An 18,719-nucleotide genomic window follows, 5' to 3' on the forward strand; every position below is an offset into this window, starting at 1 on the left:
CTGTCACTTTTACCATTCAGATCTTCTTCCCAAGGAATTAATATTTCAAACTGCTGTTTATTATTCTATGGAGGTAAAGTGTTATTTCACATTGTGTAGGAGTGTTCTGTCAAATCAGTGAAGAGAACAAGTAATATCCTTGGGAGACAGCATTCATCCCACAGTTCTGAGATGTCAGCTCTGAACAATGTCTTTTACATTTTAAAGTGCTCATCAAGGTATGGAATGACACAATGAGAGAATGAAGCATTATTCTCTGCTGAGCACTTAACAGAAAAAAAATAATGCTAAAACATGAGCTAGCAATGGATTTCCAGATGTCTTCATATTCTAACCATGCAACACAGCACAAAGGTGAGCAACAGTGCTTCAGCCTAGGATCCAGCTTCCCTCCCGCAGTAGGTAGGATGCTCATACACGTTGCCTATCAAGTCCCAGTGAAATGGAATAAAGGATGTTTTGAGTAACAAGATCAGACAGGATAACATCCTTCATTCAAGGATAAGACACTGTCACCTAAAGAATCTCTCCCTGAGTATTGTGTTCACTCACATAAAAAGTCCTGCTATTGGTAGGACATACTACTTTAGTCAGTATGCTTTTAGGATATCTCCTTGTAACTAGCCCCTGTAATCCCATTTTCTTAATTTTGCTGATGGAAATGGGGATAGGGAGAGCCAAGACGTACATTTCTGAAAATAGGAGGCTGAAGTTTGGCCACCATTGACCAAAATGCAATTAGGATGATGGGAACAGAATGCAATGGTCCTTATCAACCCAACGAGGCTTGACCCTGTGTAGTTTGATCCTGCTACACTGACAGTCTTAACCGCAGTCCAGAGATCTGATGTATGAATTAGCTTTAAGTTGAGATACGTCTACAAAATGGTACCAGGCTTTCAGATTCTAGTGGAGAAAGACCTGTGAGCTCTTGAGCAAAAGTCAATCTGTCCAAGGACATGATCTATCAAACTCTAAAGAGTGTACAGTAAAAGCTGGGCTCATGTTCAGTACTTTGGTTACTCCCTCTCCTTGGCATCACATATGTTGAAATCACTTCATGTTCTTTTGAGACCAGCGCATTTCTGCTGTAAGACCTTATGAGTTTGGTGAACAGATAGGTGCAAAAAAATACCTTCTATATGATGGCATTTGGAACATTTAAAATTCAAAATGGGAATAAGAAATGTCCACATGGTTTTACATTATCCTACACATACAAGAAAAAGAAAACCACAACTTATCATTACCTATTTGGGACTGAGCTACCAAAGTAGACTTGCGGTCACAGAGTGGGGAAAATTGAAGACCTAAAGCAGCCTCCTTGTCTCCCTGCAAACAACAATGTTTAATATTATAAGCACATATCTGAATATTTGGAGTATTTATTCAACAGATAATTTTTTTCACTTATATTTCTAAATAAAAACAAGCCATAGGCCAAAAAATCCTCATTATTTACCTTTAAATTTTCAGGAAAAGTAGAAGTCAAAATTCTAACTTATATTTGACAATTTTTATACAAAGGAACTTAGTGCAAGCAAGTTCCCCTCAAGTAAATATCAAGGCATCTGCCAATGATATTTAACATGTATGAAGTCCTTGAATATTCACAGTTTAGTCCTGCTGAGCCCAGATGCATTTGGACTGGAAATATTTAGACACGGTTGTAATAGTATATCAAACACTAAGTGTTTCCTTCTATTACATTGGTTTATCCAACATGTAAAATTTCTACAGTGGATTTATACAGGTCAAAGGCATGATCTGACTTGAACTCATTCTCATTACCAGGCATGTCTGCTGCTGAGGTCATAAAAAAGCACAAGCTCAACTTCATTACAAAGATGATTTGTACAACCTAGTTCTGAAAATATTTCAAAACCGAACATATTAAAGGAGTTTTTTTGTTGTAACAGTCTTAACAGACAGGGGAGTGTTATGTTCATTTTCAGCATAGTAGACCAGCGGACTTGCAAAAGCTCAAAAAGAAAGTCTAGTGGAGAAAAAAACCCTGAAAAGACATCTTTCAAAGGAGGCTATAATTAGTGTTGCTGGACAAACCTGGCCCCCAGATGCACTGACATTATAGATGTAGCAAAACTTAGTCTTTCAAGTAAAATGGCTCTACATGTTACAGTACTCATGGAGAGAGCTGTTTCCTGGTCATTCAGTGGGGAGCTGTACATGAACATTGTCCCAAAGATCTCATCAGAAGCTGATGGATGAAGGGGCTAGTATAAACCTTCTTTAGTCTTTTTATCATTGAACTATATTTGGAAGAAGTTTAGAACTATAACAGCAATAAAACCACTTCAGACACAGGAACAGATGTAGCTCGCAGATTGTGTTTCATGTGGAAGTGGAGAGTTTTATCATGATGGCCTTTAAATTCTGCACCCCAGTGTTCATAATTTGACTTCAGAGTGTAGAAGAACACATGAGCACTTACCACTAGGAGCAATGCTAGTGGTATCTCCATGTAAGTGCGGGAGTCAGATTGTGATATAATCTAAACTGTGTTCTAACAATTTTAGCCAATGAAAGATTTCTGAAGCAATATTAATTTTGTAATCTTTATTATTAGGTATTAAAAAAGAGAAAATTCTACACTAGTAAAAAATCAGTTTGGGATTTTTTTATGCTTTTCAAGTAGCTCTTTACCCCTATTAAGAAATACTTTGCAATTAATATAATATGTAATTAATACTTAAATATCATACAAGTCTAAGTTTATCATAAATTGTAATAATGGACACAGTGTTGATATTTAAATTGATCATTAGAATTTCATGATATTTAAGACCAAGATAAAGGTCAACACAGACAAAAAAAATTCTTTGCCCAGGTGCTGGACAAATTATCTTTTTGTGCTTTTGGGTCTATTCAGACCGAGAGCAGAATGCTATAGAAGCTGTGATACTTCTTTGAATGACTTGAACTATGCATTTCTTTATTTTCAAGGTTTTGAGATGGGTGGGTGTATTTCTATTTTAAACAAGTAGCTTAGATTTTCCTTGGCATTATAACACACTTTCTGTAGTTGTTGCTTTTAAACTTCAAGCGTTGTTTGGCTTTTTCCCTAAAGTTAACACTAGCACGTATTTCAATCGTTAGCTGTAGTTAACAAAGTTTTTTGTCTAGGTGAATGTTCATTTTTTGCTGGTGATTACTACTTTGAAAGCTGCCTGTTAAAGAAATGTTTTTGCATCGGCAGTCTCAGGCTCTGCTGATTTTTCCAGTAAGGTGGTAGAAGTACTTGAATTACTATTTTTAAAGAAAAGAAGAGGAGGAATTAGTGAGTTTTGTATACATTTGGACTACTTCATCTTGGCTGACACAGATTTGGAAATCCAAGAGATTTCCGCCACAACAGACCAGAGGCTGCACAACCAAGCCAGTGCATCTAGGAAGCAAGCGACCTAACTGTGTCTGTCCTGCTCAGTGCATTTATATATGTACAGTTACTTCATCACAATTTGAATGTGCTGGAACTACTCCACACATGCTGTTCTTGGTAGTACGTATAAAGAGGGGTTCAGTTCCTTGCACACTTCTCTACAGCCTGAGAGACTTTCACATTTTATACTGCTGAGTTGCAGAAATACATACATGGTGATTTGATTCTATTATTAAATGCCTTCTCAAGTCCTTGAGCAGCGTATTTGGGATCCAGTTACTTCTTCTAATGGAAGGATAAAGGAATAACTCAAACATTAGCTGATCCTATGCACTCAATGACCAGGGTGGTACTGTTTATTTTGATGTTACATTCACTGGACTGGATACATTGCCTCACTGTCCCATGGGCTCTGTCTAGTTTGTCTCTCTGTACCTAAAATGTTTTTAGAGTTGGTCATTTCTGACCTTTTCAAGTAATATACATCTGGGTAATCTGCTCCTTTTTCCTCTCAAGTTCAAAATCCTCATCATTTCCATTTACCGAAGCAGAAACAAACTCTTGACTCTACTCAGTATTTCCACAAAATTTAGTCCATTCATTATTTAGATTAAGGCATCAGCCTTAGTCTCCGCAGTGCAAAGCCCAGAGTCAAGGACATCCTGATGTTCGCTATTGCGAATTCATATAAAGAGCCTCTAGGAACCAAGCAAGGGTTCCCATTCTAGGGAGGATGGGCCTAATCACCTTATGGTTTAACACACTGACTTTTTTACTCTCTGACCACTTTTTCCAGTGTGACCCAATTGATTTGAAAATGTCAGCATACAGCGAAATAATGACAACCGAGTGAGATATACACCGTTCCGTTATCTGTATTAACCTTTTTTAAAACCTGTGTATAACTGTAGAAACTGTGTAATACCTAAACTGGATTTTGATTATCAGTTGTAGTTCAGTAATTGTTATGTTAAAAACGTGCATGGACACAGATATTCCTTACAAGGAGAGTATACTCCCTTTGGAGAAATGGGTTTTTTCACCTGCTGAGGTGAGTGAAAAAATGGCAGCAGTGACACCAACACCTACTCAGCTTTCTCTTTGAATTAAGTATCTCACAGAAATGAAAAGACTTTCACAAAGATGCATCTCCTTTTTGTCTTAGGATGTATGGCCACAGCATTAACAGGATGATACTGGCTAACCTCTGTGTTTGGGTCAAGCTGTTATGAAAGCAAAACCTTCAGATCTATGTGGCATATGTACAGCAAGCACTCGCAAGGAAAAGAAATAGGAGAGCTTTCTGAAATGTGAAATGGAGACAAATTTTTGCCTTCTTTGCTGAACATGAATTCTTTCTGGGTTTAAGTCTCTCATCCTACCCTGCTGGTACTTCTTTTTAACTCAAAGCATATATAAATCTCTGTCTACAGAATAAAAACTGCTTGACAAGTCATATTATTATTGAAAGAAAAAAAAACACTACAACACTCAGAATCCTGGTATCAGCTGAAATAGATATAGAGCTATAACAATTTTTTTTTTATTCATGTACATTAAAGTTGAATTAATGTCAGTGGTATGTATGAAGAGTAAGGAACATATACTACTGACTATGCTTGTCAATCGCAACCAACAGCATCCTTGCTGGTAGACTTACGAAAAGATCTAATTGAGTAACATTGCTTCTTGAACTAGATTTGTAAAAAGATTTTAAAAATGGCACCTGTCGAAAAAATTCTTCCATCAGGGCCATGGTCCACCGGTAGTGCAGTTCCCAGGATTTTGCTGGATGGCTTATGTCTGCTGCATGTAGAATCAAAGACATGGCTTTGGCTTTGTCTACCCTGTCAATTCAAGGACATGCTCCAATTATCTCAACACAAAAGCAACTATTTAAATTCTTTTCTTGTACATGAGCTCTTTGAAAGACTATAGATAATGAACAGAATGGAAAATAACCTACCCCTCTGTCTGCTGTAGAGTATGTCGCATTGTTTTAATTTGTTGAAAATGACCCGACATATCTGTAGACAAGACCATCTCAATGACCAAGCTACGCAACTCCCTAAGAATAATTAAAAGCAAAATGACTGATTACAATTCATTTATTCTATGTATAGTACATTTGTTTAAGCAGTACTTGTTAATTTATAACTTTCTAAACAACATCACAGGTCTTATTATGTTTTTAAAAGCATTTCAATAAATTATTAACAACTTGAATGTTGTATCCTAAAGGGATTTTTTGAAAGTAATGTAATTCAGAAAATGCAATCTGCAATCATTATTTCAGAGTCTACTCTTTTCTAGCGCATAAACCGAAACTACATGCAGTTCTGTCACCCATTATAAGTCTTTACTTCTTTTCCAAGCAGTAGAGTATTCAAAAAAGCATTTGGTCTCTGGGCTTACCATCACACAAGAGGACATATTTGTGTCTTTTATTTCTGCCCTGATGTCAGTGCAGGGCAGGCATAACACTAAACCTAGGAAGAAGGCTGTGGAAACACTCAGAAGAGGAAGAGATATTACATCTGAAACACTATCAACATTATACCAATATAGGAATATTATGAAAAACTACCCTTCATCTCAAAAATACCTTAATGCCTATTTCATGAATCAAAACAAGTTCGGGATTTATAATTTAGTTATATCTTGGATTTACAGTCAGAGATGTTGGCTTGTCCATCAGCTTTCTATTAAATGAATATGAAAACAGTAAAATAGAAATTAATGTAAGAAAGTGTATTAATTCTCATTGTATACGAAAGTATATTAATTTTGTCAACAATAACTACCAATCTGGAAAATTCTGTTCCCTTGATGTAGCAGGACTGTATCTAGCCCACATAGGAGTCTACCAGGTCTTTATTTACATGCTTTTTAAATGGCCTAGGAGGATTTACGTGGAAGTGTTGCTTATATGTATATTGGGGACAATTCACATCATTAAATATTTGATTATGTAGCATGTCTCTTCATGGGCACATTCCCAGTCTGGCACATTCCCCGTCTTAAGGATGTCAAAGTATCAACTATAAGAGTAGTATCCTACTTTAGTCATTGTTACTGATTTTTCATATTGTATTCATATCTTTGATATATCTAACAGTGCAATTTTTTTCAAAAGAATATGTTTTAAAGAGGTAAATTGCAGTTTTTCTTTAGGGCTGTTAGAATAGTTTGTGATAAAAACTACCAAGACTGCTTTTGAGCCAAACTAATTGCATATTTAAGCTGATTTTTGTGTATTTATTCCTGATTTGCTTTGATGTAACTTGATAAAGACTCAATCCTCTCACTTCTACTCAATAATATGCAGCCATAGCAACTTGTGTTTAGAAAATGCCTTACCTTATCTGACCTCATAATAAGATACTAATTAATTTGCATCCCAACTGTTCCTCCTCCACATTGCTTTGAAACTGTACCCTTCAAACATAGCCAAACCCATTGGTGGGGGTTGGGGGGGGAACAGTGCATGAAAACTGAGGGCTCTGTATTGTTAAACCCTGTTGTTTCTAAGACTGAAATAATTATCACTTGCCCTTTATATGGGAGGCTTTCTTAGGAACTTTCCATGTCTGAACTTTTAAGAGTATTCAGAAATAACCACACTCCTACTACACAAGACACACAGAGAAGCAAAACGCTGCTTCCAGTTTACTCACACTGTCATGGCAGCAGACAAACCCTAATTCTTACCTCCATCACCTGAATAATGTTGAACAATGTAGCACTGTCCTCCTCACACACCTCTGAAGATTTCAGGCCGCTAAAAAGCTCCCAAACAGCAAAGGAGAGGCTCTACACCTACAGTCTGCTGTTGTTTCCTGCCTGCACCCCCAACCACCACCAACAGAGGGATGGAAAACTGAGAACTGAAGGGGAAACAATAAATAAATCTCTGTCAGAGCTACAAATGCTCAGTCTACCACCACTGCACAGAAGATTACTCTTGGAGTTAAACCTTTCCCAAATTGTTTTACCATGGCAGGAGGTACACAGGTGCTGTCATCTGTAGTTCTGTGATAGGAAGTGGTAACTGTATTCACATACAGCTCACAGTGGGTTTTAGGGCCCACAACTGGAAGACTACTGGTTTTGAGTATACAACCTCCATTTTTCTGAAGTAAACTGTCATGTCCTGTGCTGTCATCCTTTCTTAACCCTCCTGTATCTGCATGGCCTATGGATACAATACTGTAAAAAAATAGATGCAAGATGATCTGAAAAAGCGACCTCAATAATTATGTAACAAAGAAGAGACAAGGAGTGGCACGTGAATTTCTCAGAAAAGTAGTTAACCAGTAAACACAAACCAGCTTTTCCTGGATTTGTCCATGACAAAGACATTTAGTCAGCAGGAAACTAAAGAAAAAATGCAAGAACAGGCTAAGATGAGCAAAAGCAAGTTGGGAAGTGAAGAGATAAGGTTCATCTTGCAAGTTATAGCAATCCTGCTTTCCTCAGACACAAGGCTGCAAGGGAAGTTGTGAAAGAAAAGCTGTTCATTATGCATTGGTTTTCAGTCATTTTTGTATAATCAGGCAATATATTGATAACTGTAAACGTAACAAATGTATCATGTAGATGTTATCACTTCAGGTGGTCAGAATCATTGCACAACCAAAACAAGTCTTGGTTCTTTGTGAATAATTGGGACGGTTGCAAGACAAGGGACTCCTGAATAATCCCTTTAGGCGGCTGGGCCTTGGGAGAACAGGTATGCAAACTACAGAGATAAGGAGGCTGCAGGATAATCTGAAAACCCTGCCGATCACCGAGAGACGCCAAACAAACATGTGCGACGGACATTACCTTATAGTAATGAGTTCTCGAAAAAACCATTACTATGATAAGCATTTCTTGGAAATGTAATTAATATGTATGTTAACATAGCATAAATACCTAGTAAGTGTGTCTCTTTGGTGCACACGCTTGGAGGAGAGATTCCCTGTGTGCCCAGCGCCGTAATAAAAAATAACTGCTTAATAGTCTTCCGACTATTGAGTCTTCAATTCCGGCTTTTCACGGCATCAATATCAATATATGCCTTATGACTGGAATGATTTGAGACATTAATACCACTGACCACCTCTAACTGTTGATCTAACACGTGGCGGGTTTGAACACCAGAAGCCTGGTAAATCAAAGAACGGGGGACAAAAAGAGATTCCTCACATCTCTCTAGTTATTTAGGGGCACTAAGTGAGAGAAACAAGACAATATGGAAGACTGGAATATATTTTCAGAGTTGAGAAGAAGGTGAGAAAAGACTATGAATGTCATATGTGTTATCCACAAAGGACATCCTCATCAGAATGCTGGCAGTGTTTCCCCGCTCAGACCCAAACCTTATGTTTTACACTTAATTGAAGCTGACAGTTTATTAGTGCATTTATCTTCTTAACGTTAACATGTAGAAAAGAAAATGTAATACTATAAAGTCATTCTCAGTCATTTTGCTTCATCTTGCTGAAATAATTAGCAGAACCACAGCTTAAATAGGCAGGGGTATTAAATTTAAAAAAAAATGAAATTGCTGCAACTCAAGAAAACAGATCTGACAGTAGTCAAGCAATTCATCGGTGCCAGGAAGTACACTAAAAAGTTGAACAAATTATCATTTCCATTTGCTGCCACTTTGATTCAGTGCAAACTTCAAAAGTGTTAGTCTAACATCATGAATTTCAGTATAGAATCGAAGTTCACTCTAGTAATAATCAGAAAATTGAGGAGTTTCTTCTAAGTGACTAACAGATCTGTCATTGCACCAATGAACAACTGTATCTGATGAGAGAGTAACAGAAATTTTGGATATTAGAAATGAATACTAGGAAACCATCATTTCTATGACTGACCTCCTAAATTAAGTATCAGACTTCAACAGGTTGTGCAGGTTTTCAGACTGGCACTTCGGAATTTACTGGTTTGAAAGTACAGACTGTAATTACCTAGCTAAGTGACAAAACATGGAACTGAGTGACCTCGTTTAGTTGCTTGAGCTTATTAGTCAGTTCATGCATCTCTTCTAAGTTATACTGAATAGCCCCCAAAAGAGATCATAGATTCTACTTTCTCTGGTTGCCAAATTCCACCGGCTTCAAACTGGCTGCATATAACAGTGGACTAGATCTGTGCAACAAGAATAAGTTCACAGAACTAAAACAAAATCCTCCAGGAAATCCAAATTGGGTTACAGTGAGAGGAGATTGAAAAGCAAGTGCAAACACACCTAATCTGTGATTGAGCAACCTCTGAAGGAACATGGTAGCTTATCACGGGTTCAAAAACCACGGAGAAATGAAATGCACCAGAAGTTGGAGCAAAGAGTGCATAATCTAAAGAAAAAGAACTATAAGAAGACCAGATCGAGCAATCTATGCAGAGAAGTGTGCTTCAGAAATGTGAAGAAAGTCTGTGACATTCCTCCCTTTATTCTGTTGCAGTCCACCAGAGCAGAATGTACAAACATCACACAGCTGGAAACCATGGGCTCCTCTCTCCATTGGGAAATATTTCCTTTCACACGAGTTTCCATCCTATTACTGCTTTCCCCAGTGACATAAGAAAAGGGAATATCTGGGTTGCACTATACTAGCTGGCAGACAGCTGCAGGGATTCCCAAATTATACTCATTTATGGTGGTCTCCAGTGATGAAGGAGAGAGGACTGGGGAAGCAAATAAGTGTCTTCAAGCCAGCCTTGGTCCAGTCCTGAACTGAAATTCAACTGAAGACCACTTGCCTCTTTCTACCTGGAAGCATTCTCTGGCAGGACACAATATGAAACACCACCACTTCAAAAAAAATACTCAAGGCAACAAGTCTGAAGATATGAAAATCGTTACCACTCTACAATGATAGTTTTAATAGACAGAATAGCAGCATCCGATGGCTGTCTACACAATCACTTTCTCCATACTCAACAGCAAGGACAAGCTAAAAAGTGTCACAGAGACCTATCAGCCCCCAGATCATCAGGCCCAAAATGGCTCCAAGCAGAGTAAGGCTGACTCATGTCGGCAACAAAAATCTAGGTGTATATGACAATTATTGCTGAAGTTCACAATTTAATTCCACAGATCTTTCTCCAGAACTAACTTTACAACACAGATTTTATGAAAGCTAAATCCAAATGAGTATCCTCTGAGAAGAAATCTCTTATGAGAATGAAAAAGTGTATGCTTCCTCTTTCACTTTGCATTAAATAAAAAATTAAAAATACTTTAATATTAAGTGTTTTGGAGTAGCTACATAAAAATAACAAACTGAAAACCAAAAGGGTCCGCAGATTTACGTTCAATAAATGCTTTATATAGGGGTGTTCTGAAACTGTGGCTAAGTAAAATAATCTAAAACTACCATGTAAAACAAATATACACCACACCAAAATTTGATCTGACACTCGCATATTCCTTCATGAATGTATAGTTTTGTGAAAATATAAATAAAGCAGAGTATAGCTTTGTTATTCATGGTGACATCATTCCCAGTAGGAGACTTCCCTGGAAGCAGAACATCTCTCTCTGGCTTCACAGTCCACCTATCTAAAAGCTATTTTTAGGATCTCTGAATAATAGCTATGTTTACAGAAACACACAGAAGACTCATATTTTAAGTGCTATATGTAGCAACGGAAGATATACAAAGATAACATGTCCTTTTTAGTGATGAAGAAAGTCTTATCTCTAAAACTTGTTCATTGGCCTTGCAGGTCTTAGTATTTGTGACATATCAATTATAATCCAGATTCTTTCAGACGGTCAAATTTTCTTCAGAAATTACACTAGAATTAAGAAAAAGAAGAAGAAAAAAGAGATTTCTGTAGTGTTTCTGGGCCTTTACTTTATTTTTGCACTCTCCAGATAATTCATTTTTCAGTGCTCAATCAAGATGGCACTATGCCTTGCTATGTTACACAGCAGAATTCCCAGAGGCAGTAGGGATTAAGCAGGCAGCAGAGTGTGACTTTGCACTGAGGTTATAACCCACTTTTAGACAAAGGTAACCTAGCTCAAGAGGAACAGCACTGGGGTTTTCCTGAAGAGCTATCTCACCTGAGACACTGTCCACACAGTCCAACACCATGCCTAATAGACGCATAACCTCACTTGGAAAATTATATGGAGTCTCCCCAAACAGTACTTTACACTGCAGCAGCCTTCCCTAAACTCTAAATATCCATTACTCATTCCAGTCCCAATACAGTCTTCCTGTATTTTGAACCCTTAAAATAGACGGCACAGGGAAGTCTTGGTGTTTCTTATTGTTTTTAAATACTGGAATTAAGTTTGAATGTCACAGTCAGTCTTACCTCCAGTCATCTTTGGTTAAATTTGCCAGGATGTTCATCTCTTCCTCTTGCATGAGTCTATAAGCAGCACTTACGTGATGATTTTCAAGAACAGAACGATCATTGTACAATATTGCAACATCTGACCTAGTGTTAAAAAAAAAAAAGGCAGAATTTTCAATAGCATCCTGATGATGGCACTGGGGAAAGTAGGACTGTGTATTCTTTATGAGAACTAAGGACTATATATATCAAACTATATTTATTTCTTCCTATTGTATCAAATACTGATAAAGTGTCCATCCTAAAGGCATAAAAACTTCTCATTATACCATCCTACATACTGTTTGTAGGAAAGTCATATTTTTAAATCTGTAATGTCTTATTTATCTGATAGAACTGTGACAAAAATTTGTGAGGAGATCTTTGAGCTTCTTGACTGCAGACAGGATCATAGAGCAACAGAAATTCTCTAAATAGGCTACTCAAGAGTACTTTTTGGTGATATTATCATTTAAAACGCAATGCATTCGCCAACTCATAGTATGGATATTAAAAAATTACTACCCCTGTTCTGAGAGTTGTGTTTTGGCCCATCTCTTGTCAGAAAAAAACGCCAAACCTTGAGCCTCATAATAAACAAATGGACATGATGCTAAGCTGAGATTTCATTGCATTCAAGTGCTTCCTAAAGCCAGACCCTTATCATAACATCAGCATCCTTGACAGCATCTTTTCCCTCTTAGTTAAAGACTAACCTACAATACCAAAATGACATACAGATTTTCACAAATTCTGTTGCAGTATAGATTTATCCTAGCTAGCTTCAAACATCATTAATTCTCAGGGAATTCGTTTCCCCAAGACCTGATCTGACTTGTGAAACAACCTTGGGTTTCCCCTCTCTGCTGCACTTCTGTTCTGATAAAACTGTTCCTGAGTATTTCAGTTTGGTCAGCGGAAAAGTCTGCAGTAGAAGCAAGGTGAGATGACTTAGCAACACAGCTTACTATGATATTAATAAGGTAAAGTCAAACTCTTGTTGTGTTGAGCAATCGTATATATTCCGTGTAAACACCCATGTATAAAGTACAATACCAAGGAATCAAAAAAAATTAAAATATGACTGGAAACTTTATTTAGAGGGAACAAACCATAAGCTACCTAAATAATAAATATGTTTACATCCATAAGCCTACTAAAATCATGGGAAAATCCGTGCTTTGCCAATCAATCACATATGTTTATGAAGCACACTTTGACTCACATGGCTACTTTCTGGCTAGTTAAAAACAGTGCTAAGATTTGCTATGATTACAACCAACTTTTCTCAGGCAAAAGAAGCCTGGAATCATGGCCCTGGGATGCCACATCACAGCCACGTTCCACCAGGAGGGAAGAATGAGCTCCATCTCAAAACAAATACCTGTTTGCAAGTATGCCCAAGTAAAATTCAAAGGCTAACAGCTTAATTCATTTTCCACTTTTGCAATACTTCAGAGCAAAATATTAAGGACAAAAATAGAAAAGTAATATAAACTTGGAACAACAAACTGAAGTTTATTTTTAGCCAGACTATGCTGAGGCAGAGAAGAATTATGTCTTTATTTCAGCTGCAGATCTAGAACTTGTTCATTATTGAAAAGCACATCTCGGGGCACAAGTATGTTACAGATTTAATTTAAATGTAACCATTGGGCCTTTTATCCGTATAGGTGAGTGTGAAGACGCTTCAGTTCAAACTAGTAGTAGTAGTATTTCTAGCACAGAGCTGTTTTGTTAGAATACGCCAGTGCTTTGCTGAAATTCTTTTTCAAGAGCAGGTAAAGAAGACTCCTCAACTGAGAATGCTAAAAACAAAGTATAGCCTAGTGTGAGAGAACAATAAGATGCTTTGTACTAGGCTAAGCATCAGCTGTACCATTTATCACCCAGTAATGGATTGGTCCATGTTTTCCTTTGAGAAGTTGGAAATATTTTAAGGGATAGAGGTATATGCTGTTGTTCTGGCCCAGAGGTTAGGACGACATGCTGCCTGCATGAGAATGCAGCTAGCCTGACTTTCAAAATGGATTTCTTTCTAGATTTCTTTTTTGTAACTACTGCAGTTGCTGTCAAAACATGCTAGGAGAAGACTCTTGGTAAGGATTTTTAAAGCTGTACTTGAAGGTTTCTCCCTCTGTACCAGGACCCTGTAATTTTAATACACAACTTCAGCTCAATGTGGCATGTGAAGTGCAGACACACTGCTGAAAGTGGTACTTTTCTGAGGACACTGTGGAAGAAATTTTTGAGTTGAAAGTATCAGAATTTAAGCAAGCAAATAGAGGGGTGAGGGGTTTTCAAGTCTGTATTCTGAATCTTTTTGAAAACTCTCTTGACATATCAGCTCCAAAACATACTGATTTCAAACATTATGGAGCAAACTCCTTACTTTTCCACACTGTTTTTGTTCACGTGAGCAGTCCCATTAATTGTACAGAGGTCAAGGAAGTAATTTGTAAAATCAGGAATGACCTGGCTACTTCCTGGCTGTATCAGTAAAAGGCATGAAACCGTTCAGACCAATGAAGAACAAACTCCAGATATGACTTAGGAGACCACTTCACTTACCTTGTCTGAATATGAAAATTATTTGTGGTCCCAGTATGTTCATAATCATGGACGGCAGCTGCAAAGATCATTGCTAAAATTTCCAGTTCTGTGAGCCAGTGCTGGTAAATGAAAAAAAAACCTTAGTCATACTTGCTACAATAGCCTAATTCAGATTAAACACTACAGTACTGGAAATGTTTTGCATTACCTTCAATTTAAGTAAACTTCATTCTCGTCTTATTCCAGGTAACTATATATCCATAACACTTCAGAATCATACAGTAAGTAATGCCTTGTATTTATTATGATTTCTCTAAGACCAAGTGAATGTCCTTATGGTCTCTAGCAAAGTAAATACTGGCAGTCAAAAATCTAAGAAGTTATTAAGATAATTACACAGTATACTTTGTAGCTGTTTTGAGCAGGAAGTATCTAATCTGCTAGCCCATACATGGCACTTGCCAAATTATGGTATATTCATCTAAAAATTTGATATGAAGTTAAGGTTATAATTTGTCTCTCAGTGAACAATATATACAGTTTATAATAAATTCTAGGTAACAACATCAGCATTAACTATATTTTACCAGTGTACATAGCACTAAAATTAGGCCCACGGGAGATTTTTCTATTCTAAATTTTATTATAATTTGTACTAACACCAAAAAAAAGGTGCATAAGGCTGGTAAACTGTTACACAGAACAAAAGGTAATATAGGTCATCTCCACAAAAAAATGCAGACCGTAGAGTTCTGTGCACTGTTATACCTCTTGCTAACGGAGGCTGTTCTGTATTGCTCAGTTTGTAAAATAACCTTTGCTATTTTGTCTTTCAAGTTCTATTTCTTGAATGATAAATCATCTTTGAGGAGAGAATTTACTCCATCTAAAAATGGGGGCAGAAAAATCATATGATAATTAACCCCCACAGTCACAGGACTGATTAAGTCAAATGCCAGTCAACCATTTCCACACATATTTCAGATGTTTTTAGTGTAGAAGTAAGCTTCTGTACTAAAGGATCGAAGAATGATCTCATCCTTATGTACCCATATAGGCACACACATGTATATGAATGGATATAATGTGTATAAACTGCCACAAGTAGTATAAGATGCCAATAGTAGTACTTCTCTCAAAGAAGAAGTAAGGAAACAGTCAGGATTCATAAGCAATGTGAGAATAATGAAATGGGTCATTCAGCAACAAAATAAGACTGCTGAGGAACAAGAAGTACTGGCTGTTGGTGAAGCAGTATAGATTAAAAAAGGTCACAACAGAGGAATGAGAATGTACTGTAAGCAGTTCTAGAAATGGAAACGATGACCTTCATGGTATTGTGTGTCACAAGAAACCAGGCCATGGTCAGGCTTGGCTTTCACAATGTTTTCAACATACCAAGTAGAATAGAAACCCAGAAATTATTAGTAACAAAAGCAAAACATAAACTTTTTCTTTAAGATGCCTTTTCAAAGATCACCTTTTTTAGTAACCAAAATTGGTGCTACACAATGCTTCTGTAAGTGAAAGAGCATTCCTTACAAACAAGATCTATGGGCTACACAGAAGTAACACATGGTACTATACAAAAGCAAGTATTCTAGAAACTGTAGCTGTACAGTCCTAATTCAGATCAATATTCAAATCGGAGAATCAGAGAACTACCTTAGCTAAAGGATTTCTAAGGAAGCATGAGAAGCTCTTAGAGAGACGATTAACAAGTGTTTTTCTCAAAGCGAGAGGGAAAAGCAGGTATCTGGAGGTCTGCAAGACTGCAAAGAGTTGGAACCTGCTTCCCTCCCGGAAGATACTATGCCATGCCGGTGTAACACTTATTGGAAAAGATTTTTTCTATTGAGAGATGTTTTCCAGTATTATAAATTGCTTATAAGTAAATAGATACTTTTCAAGTTTTTATGAGCTCTGGTTCAAACTATTCTTTTAAACAATGATGGATTAAAAAATGAGTAAGAAAGGGCGTCTGACAATGCACTTATTGACAGTAAAGACATTTTTTCCTTTAGTTTGAGCAATACAGGTACGTGGGAAGAGAAAAGGGATGGTGGGAAGATGATCGATGACTCAAAAGTTCTTTAAAAGATGTATTCCCTGGGACTCGGATTCTTAAATCTTTATAAAGATGAAGGCTTCATAAATGCAAGCTTCAGTTACATATTTCAGTCGTATCATCTGGGATTTAATCTCTTGGGAAGGTTAATAGATTGTGTGCCATCTGTGATATCTAACTTTCTAACACATTGATCTGAGGTGGCTGGATCTTGTTTCTTAAGATAGACAGTAACTTTTGGAAAATAAAATGATAATTTTATCTTTAAATGTGACACTGAATATGTGTTATTCTTCACTGGAATCTCTCTAAAGGCCTGTGGAGAAGCATAAACTGACCAGCCAAATTTCTTGGCAAATGCTGAAATTAGGCTGTTTTCCAGGTGTCTATAAAGGATACAAAATTTATGACCTCAGCAACAGGAACTGTGAAAAGGGTTTTCTAATACCCAGCTTTCTGAAACACTTGCTTCAATATGTCTTTCAGAAGTGAATGAGGAAGACAGCAATTCTTTGTCAGATTTTGGAGTTAGTATCAGTTCCTTAAGATACAATGAAAGCAGAAGGACTTCAAATTGCATGCCAGTCTGCAAAAACCACACAGGGATTTGGTATAGAATTGCACCAAATTGACTCCAGCCCAGGTATTTGTTAGAAGATACAGCAGAGTTAAAGGAAGCATTACAATGGACATACTGTGAAAACCCTTATCTTGAGAAGCAAACTTTGAATCGTTATTGAGTAGGGTTCTGCAGGGTTAACCAGGCAACAGGGAAAAAACCCAACAAGTTAAATAGAACATTTGGATTATACTGATGCGTTCTCAAACTGCAAATGACATTCGGGACAGAAATACTTTGCAAGCTGCAGAATCACTAGGCCTTCTTTCAAACACTGATTTCTATAAACGTTCCTTCTGCCTGGCAAGCTACATCTGTTAGAAGGCACTCTTGACTAACTGTTGTCCTAGTTAGATATCTTTCTAAGAACTTTCCGTATCTTAATTCAACAATTCAAATGTGAATATTTAAAGCCTGGTCTAATTTTACAGGAATATTTGTAACAGTGTTGCAACATTAATGAGGTTTTACAGCAAAGCAACAGCAATAAAGTCTAAGCTTTTCTGAAAATGGTTGTCAAAATCACATCAAAGTGCAGTTACCAGGTTAAGATGCTAATATTGTAAAACTTCAGTTGGAGAGGCCTTTCTCATTCTTGCGTGCACCTGGTAGAATAGCAGATATTCAAATACGAAACAGATTCCTTCATTCAGTGTTCAGAGAGACACAATGTGTGTTGCAAATTTGTTTAATCAATGGCTAAACATGCCAAATTGACTAGGATAGTTCTGGAAGTTGGAACCTTGTGCTGGCATCACAAAGAACATCTGAATACTATGGTGTTTTCTGAAGGACAGAGGGGCACAGTTACAATGGGCCAAAGGGATACTCATGATGTATAATACAACAAAGGGATTTTCCTCCCTGTTAAGTTGCTGATCCAGGTGTATAATTGTGACAAATACATGTCTCACTCCACTTAACACTTGCAGTTGATATTACAGTAGGAGACAAGAGTAGGTTAGGAACCATAATCTAATCTCTTCGAGATTTTTCTTTTATTAAAATATTATTTTGACAGGTGAACATTGTATACAACAACTTTGGTTTGGAGTCATCTCGGCAAGAGCTGTCTAGCCTATGCTGCAGTCTGATATGTAAGTCCTCTCTTAAGAAAACATCTCAATGTGAAAAAGAATTTTGGCTAGAGAAGACTCCAGGCTTCACTCTGCAAGTAGTACTTGTGTTAAAATGTAGCTTTAAAAACTTGATGCTTAGGAACAAAACACTTCCTACAAACAGTAGAATTAAACCCTGCAATGCCTAGGGACTTCTTCTTGCCTCCACTGAGGCAAAGCTTTCAGTGAGAAAAGCCTTAATATAAGTGAATGACTGTCATTTATTGTGTATATATTGGAGCACAGACATCTAGTCAGCCCTAATATTTTCCTTTTAAAAGTCTTACGGAATTGTGTCATGGCTCTGCAAACAGAAATCAGACACTATCACTTCCTACCTTTTTTGTTTTTCCTGAAACAAGTGCATTCATAGTGAAGACAAATCATCAAAAGGCCACTGACAGAGACGTCCGTTTTCTTTCAGTTAGTGTTTACTTTTGTCTAGCAAGCTGATAGAGAGGAGACTCCCACTGCTGCTATTAAAGCTAAGTGTTCAGAGTAAAAATGCTTGCACAGACTTACTTCAGTTCCCAAACCAAATACTAAAAAATATTAGGATATTGCAATAGTGCAAGGCAAATGCAATCTCCTGCCTACTACAGGCACATACAGTAT

General features: G+C 37.1%; 1 protein-coding gene across 12 annotated transcripts in view; it reads right to left on the minus strand.

Moving 5' to 3' along the window:
* PDE1A (phosphodiesterase 1A) overlaps window positions 1–18,719 on the minus strand; it is a 235,525-nt gene that overhangs the window by 27,323 nt on the left and 189,483 nt on the right. For all 12 annotated transcript variants that reach the window (XM_075430504.1, XM_075430512.1, XM_075430514.1 and 9 more), the window contains 5 exons: window positions 14,318–14,418; window positions 11,726–11,851; window positions 5,367–5,468; window positions 5,127–5,247; window positions 1,251–1,332 (listed from right to left, as the gene is read on the minus strand). In XM_075430504.1, coding sequence (XP_075286619.1) covers window positions 1,251–1,332; window positions 5,127–5,247; window positions 5,367–5,468; window positions 11,726–11,851; window positions 14,318–14,418 — 532 coding nt within the window. The remainder of the gene's footprint in view (window positions 1–1,250; window positions 1,333–5,126; window positions 5,248–5,366; window positions 5,469–11,725; window positions 11,852–14,317; window positions 14,419–18,719) is intronic.

Source organism: Opisthocomus hoazin, chromosome 9, assembly GCF_030867145.1.
Source record: "Opisthocomus hoazin isolate bOpiHoa1 chromosome 9, bOpiHoa1.hap1, whole genome shotgun sequence".
NCBI classification, from domain to species: domain Eukaryota; kingdom Metazoa; phylum Chordata; class Aves; order Opisthocomiformes; family Opisthocomidae; genus Opisthocomus; species Opisthocomus hoazin.